We start from the raw sequence: 5,622 nt of genomic DNA on the forward strand, positions 1-5,622 counted from the left end.
CAGACTTGTGGCGGCAGGTGGACGAAGGATTTTTGACTCATCAGTGGTGACCGCAGAGCTTCGGGCGGCCTGGGAGGGTGTCTCCTATGCGAGGCGGGTACTAGGTGCGGGTCGCATCCTTCTCGAGGGGGACTCGACCACGGTGATTGGGTGGATCTGGGAAGGAGAGTGCTCAGTTGAGGACCGGCCGCTGCTTCACGATATCTGTAGAGCTTTGGGGGAGATTGTCTCCTACCAAGCCTCGCACGTATATCGGGAGGCGAACGGTGCGGCTGATTGGATTGCTTCCTTCGCGGCTCATCACTCGGGAGGCTTTTTTTGGATAGGCCACGAGGTTGTGCCTTCGTCCTTGCGTAGCATTTTGTTTTCTGATTTTGTTGGCCATCTTCATACTCGTCATGTGTGAGTCGCCGATGTACCAAAATATATATATATATATATATATATATATATATATATATATATATATATATTCGTGAAATTTTTGAGAATGGAAGCTATTGGGTGTTCAGTTCAAATAAATTCAAATATAGTTAAGAAAATGGAGGGGAAAGAAGGAAATTTTACATATTTTATACTAAATAATTAAAATGAATGAAATCGAAAATTGAATATTATATTGTATTTTGAACTGATGTGTAACATGATTATTTAACAGTTTTATTGGCTTTTAGTCCCTTTTTTTCTTCAGAAAAGTCATCCTTTCAGCAGAACATGGCTAAACCCACATCCTATAATTCCAAATGAAGCAAAACATTCCAATATTGAATGATATATGTTTTCTTGGCTTGGTTTACTTTGTTTATTATTTTGCCTAACATTTTCTTAGCTAATCTGCTTTTTTGACTGGGGCTCGGAAACTCAGACTAAAAATTCCAACATTTCAAAATTGTTGACATTAAAACTCGATCGCCCTGCTTACGAAAAAAAGAGAGAAAAATTTAGTGGACCTGATAGAAACCTAAACCAAAACCGAGATTCTGTTTCTTGCTTGAAAATAAGTATATAGAACCTGAAATGAATTGCAAGGTTCTTTCTTGGAATGTGCACCCACCATGGTCCTGGCTTCAAATCATCAGTGCATTATACTTATTGTGTAGGGATAGGGATTCCCCCCACTCTTCCCTTCTTCTGGTAAGGCGGCAGAATTACATAGCTCAAGATTAGATACAACCAGAAGAGTCGGTGTAAAAACCCAAAAAAAAAAAAAAAAAAAGGAAAGGGGGACGGACCGGCCCGAAAAGACCGGGCCCATCCCCTTATCACGATCGTGCCCTAGGCACGATCGGGGTGGACGAAAGGAGGGGGGGTAAGGGGCGACGGCGGCGGCGGCGTTGGAGAGGTGACTCGCCGGAGGAGACCGAGCGCCGGAGACCCGAGATCCGGCCGGCCGCGGGGAAGCCCTCCTCTTTTCTTCGGTGATTTTAATCCGGGGTGCTCACGGATTCTTCCACCCATCTCTCGCCGGAAAGGTCGCCGAAGCACGCCGCCGGACCGAGGTAAGCGTGGCTCCTTCCTTTGCGTTCCATTTCTGGATTTTGGGAGGTGTTGGATTGGGTTTTGGCCGGAGAATCGTCGGAGAAGAGTCCGAAACAGGGTACCCCTGTTTCGGCCTCTTCCTTGTGAATTTTGGCCACCGCCGGCCGCCGGTTGGCCGGGATCCATGGCATTGGGGGTTGAATCGGGACTGTGTGAGGCTCGGAGAGGGATTTTCTAGGGTTTTAGTGGGGATGAGGATGGTGGACCGAGGGCGTCCCGCATGGTTCCACCTCCTTCTTCTCTCCCTCTCGCGTCGGCTGGCCACCGACGGCGACAGCGGCGGCGGTTGGGGGCCACTGGGGTTGCCGTCGGGTGGGGGCCGAGCCACTGCCAGTGGATCTTCGGAAGAAATGGAGGAAGGGGGAGGGGACAGTGTCAGTGGAAGAAGAAGAAGAAGAAGAAGAAGAAGGAGAAGAGAAAAGAAGAAGAGGAGGAGGAGACCTCTTCTTCTCTCTTTCTCTTGGCTAGCCACCATCGCCAACGACTGCAGCAGGGGCGGCCGGCGATGGTTCGGCCAATGGTGGCCGAGGGTGGGGAAGGTGAGGGCACAGCCACCCTGGCTGATGCCCTTGGACCGAAGAGGTGGAGGAAGAACCCTTCTCTCTCATCCACCCCTTCTTTTGGTCTCTTCACCGGGATCGATTATCGTCGCGGCGTGGCTGCGGCTATGGCTGGCGACGACGTAGGCTAGTGGTACAAGGTGGGAGTCGGGCTATCCCGACTGCCCTAGATCTGGAAGGATTGAGATGTTTGGGGACCTGATGATGGACCCCATAACAGATGAGAATTATGGTTCAGAATATTTTAATATTAAATAAATTAGTTTGTGATTTATAATTAATGTTGTAGGGAAGAGTCAGCGGTGCCAGGAGATTTTGATCAGGGGACTCAGCACCCCAGCGCGTAGGTTGTGATTCAGATCCGTGGTAACGTCAGTCTACAATTCCTGTAAGAATGCCTACATCTGAGCACTTTTATTTATGCATATATTGGATTTATCGTTGGATATATTTTATCAGTATGTTGCTATTTGTTTTTGAGATTGTATGACACTATGAGGTGTGCATTTTGTTTATTATGAAAGTATTGAAATAATTAAATTAGGAAGGAATAACATATTTTTGAAAAATTATGAAAATATGTGACGTGATTGAAATGTGATTAAACATGTAAAACTAAATATGTAAAATGGGTTGGACTAACCTTGTCATGAGATAGCCTCTACGAGCTTATGCGTAGGATAGCTGTCACGAGCTTATGCGTGGGATAGCCTTTACGAGCTTATGCGTAGGATAGCCTTCACGGGCTTACGCGTAGGATAGCCTCTACGAGCTTATGCGTAGGATAGCCTCCACGGGCTTACGCGTGGGATAGCTGCCACGAGCTTATGCGTGGGATTTTTGCAGTCTTGGACTGGGTCATGAACTTGGTTACTCCAAAGCCAGTAGTGAAAAGTCTGAAAACTTGGAAATCAGAGTAATACAGAAATGGATCACATAATGTGAAAAAGGATTTGTGTATATGTACTGATTATATACACTTGTTTGTTGAGCCTTTGAAATGATGAAATGATATTATTTTGATGCATTGATTATTTTATGATTATTACTATGTGTGGCTGTTGGAATTCTTACTGGGTTGGAAAAGCTCACACTACTCTTACTTTCTTTTTCAGAGGCACTGGATTTGTAGAGTCCATTGGGTGGGACGAGAAATGAGATCAGCATGGAGTCTGACTGCTAGATAGATAGAAGCTAATTTATCTTTTGTTTATGGACATTGGAAAATTATGTAATAATTCCGTACATTTTGGTTGGATTTGATTTAATTTCATTAATCATTAATTTTGGCATTTATGGAATTATTGAAATTATTTGTTTATTTTAGGCCTTGCATGATCTTTAGGGCACTGCTCTAGGGCTCATGCGGCCGGTCACGTACCGGACCCGGGTGATGGGTTCGGAGCGTGACAGAGTGGTATCAGAGCCAGGTTTAGGAATTCTAGGGTTTGGGCTCGAGTAAGCCTGAGTGGGGAAAATCACTAAATACGTAAGATATTAAATGTGTGATTAGTATATGAAGGATGCAAAAAAATTTTTCTGATAATCTTGATGCTGGAAAAATGGTGTAGGTTCATATGGCACGAGGGCGTGGTCGGGGGCATGCCAGGAGGCCGACCCGATTTGCGGATGGCTCCATGGCTTGGGCACCCTCTGGACAGCAGGAAGATACCTCATCCACGCCGACTCGGGGTGTGCCACAGCAGGAGCACACTATGGACCCTACTGGTAGTACTCCAGAGATGGGAGCTCCGGAGATTGGGACATCCGAAGGACCAAGTATTCAGCTTGAGGAGACGATAAGTGCTTCACAGTTGATGCAAATGATGGTGCAACAGCAAGCTGCTGCTAGAGCAGACATGATGAGGATGGTAGAGGTGCAGCAACAGTTCTTGCAGCAACAGTTGCAGCAGCAGCAAGCAATGTATCAACAACAGCAGCAACAACAGTAGCAGTTTCAAGGCACTACAGCTCAGCCGGAGCACCGAGTCAGTCTATTGGATTTTCAGAGATATGCACCCCCAGCATTTAAAGGTACGACTGACCCGATGGAGGCTGAGAGCTGGCTGAAACAGATAGAGAAAGTCTTTCAAGCTCTGAGGTGCCCTGATGAGGAGAAAGTCCTTTTTGCCACCTTTATGTTACAGGGTGAGGCAACTGACTGGTGGGAGATGGAGAAAGGGAAGCTTGGTCCGGATGATGCCCCCTTCATTTGGGAAGAATTTAAAAAGGTTTTTCATGAGAAGTATTTTCCACAGGGTATCCGATTTCAGAAATATAGGGAGTTTGACCGACTGGAGCAGGGTGATATGACAGTTGCTCAGTATGCAGCAAAGTTTGAAGAGATGTCCCGATATGCTCCGACCTTGATATCAGAGGATAGTGACCGAGCAAGGAAATTTGAAAATGGACTCAGGGGACGGATTCAACAACAAGTCGCTGCTTTTGAACTGTCTAGTTATAAAGATGTGGTTAACAAAGCCCTGGTGATAGAAAAAGGGCTTGACAATGCCCAGGCTGCCAGAGAAAGGAATATGAAGAAAAGGTTTCGATCTACTGATTCTCCGAGCCAAAATAGTAGACCCTTCAAGTCAAAAGATCAGAGACCGAATCAAGTTGTCACCAGAGACAGAGGTCAAGCCCGAGGTGCCATTAGATGCTACAGATGCGGAGGACCTCATCTTAAGCGAGATTGCACTTGGATTGGAGGGACATGTTTTTCTTGTGGTCAAGAAGGACATAAGGCTGTTGTATGTCCTAGTGGAAAAGAACAGCAGAGGCGACGGGCACCTCAGTCTTCTCAGAGAGCCCCTATAAACCGAGCACCTCAGGAGGGACAGCAGCAAGAGGGAGGGCAGCAGAGGCCTAGGACCCAGGGGCGGGTCTATGCACTCACAGAGCAGGATGCCAAGGCCTCTAATTCAGTGGTGACAGGTAATAAATCTATCCCTAATATTTTCTTTTATTGGCATATCATAAATTTGGTTAGGTTATATATGTCGTGCATGTATGGATAAAGATTGTGATTAGGTGTCTTGTAACTATGTACAGGAATGATTAGGTTAATGTCATATGATGCAAATGTTTTATTTGACTCTGGTGCTACCCACTCATTCATATCGGCCAATTTTGTTAGAAAGAATACTGAAATATCACCGGTGCCATTAGAATTTGATCTTTGTGTCTCAACGTCAAGTGGAGATGTTATATTAGTTAATTCAGTTTGCAAGAACTGTATTTTGGGCGTTGAGGACAGGGAAATGAATGCAGACTTGTTGGTCTTAGAGATGAATGACTTTGATTTGATTCTTGGAATGGACTGGTTGGCAGCATACCATGCTACTGTTGATTATTTTGAGAAAACGATTAAGTTTCAGATCCCTGGTCAGCCAGTGTTTGGGTTGGTGGGTAGTAAGTCACCTCATCAAATAAAATTAATCTCAGCTCTACAGGCTAAGAAGCTTCTTGCAAAAGGTTGTGAAGGATTCTTAGTTGCTGTGTTAGACACACAGAAAGAGGAGCC

At 45.6% G+C, this 5,622-nt stretch overlaps 1 protein-coding gene and 1 long non-coding RNA gene across 2 annotated transcripts; both read left to right on the plus strand.

The window, feature by feature from the left end:
- The first annotated feature begins 2,388 nt into the window (after window positions 1–2,388).
- On the plus strand, window positions 2,389–3,380 carry LOC120107417. The gene is made up of 2 exons (XR_005509206.1): window positions 2,389–2,446; window positions 3,215–3,380. It is a non-coding gene; the product is annotated as an uncharacterized LOC120107417 (long non-coding RNA).
- A 724-nt stretch (window positions 3,381–4,104) lies between these two features.
- Window positions 4,105–4,842, plus strand: LOC120107415. Its single transcript, XM_039120684.1, has 2 exons — window positions 4,105–4,644; window positions 4,836–4,842. The coding sequence occupies exons 1-2, from the start codon at window positions 4,148–4,150 to the stop codon at window positions 4,840–4,842; spliced, it is 504 nt and encodes a 167-aa protein (XP_038976612.1). The 5' UTR covers window positions 4,105–4,147.
- The last annotated feature ends 780 nt before the right edge of the window (window positions 4,843–5,622 follow it).

The sequence above is a fragment of the Phoenix dactylifera genome, unplaced genomic scaffold (assembly GCF_009389715.1).
Source record: "Phoenix dactylifera cultivar Barhee BC4 unplaced genomic scaffold, palm_55x_up_171113_PBpolish2nd_filt_p 000854F, whole genome shotgun sequence".
Lineage (NCBI taxonomy): Eukaryota > Viridiplantae > Streptophyta > Magnoliopsida > Arecales > Arecaceae > Phoenix > Phoenix dactylifera.

Excerpts from the sequence above, each read along its gene's own strand:
- LOC120107415 (XM_039120684.1), top strand. The coding sequence starts at position 4,148 with ATGGAGGCTGAGAGCTGGCTGAAACAGATAGAGAAAGTCTTTCAAGCT.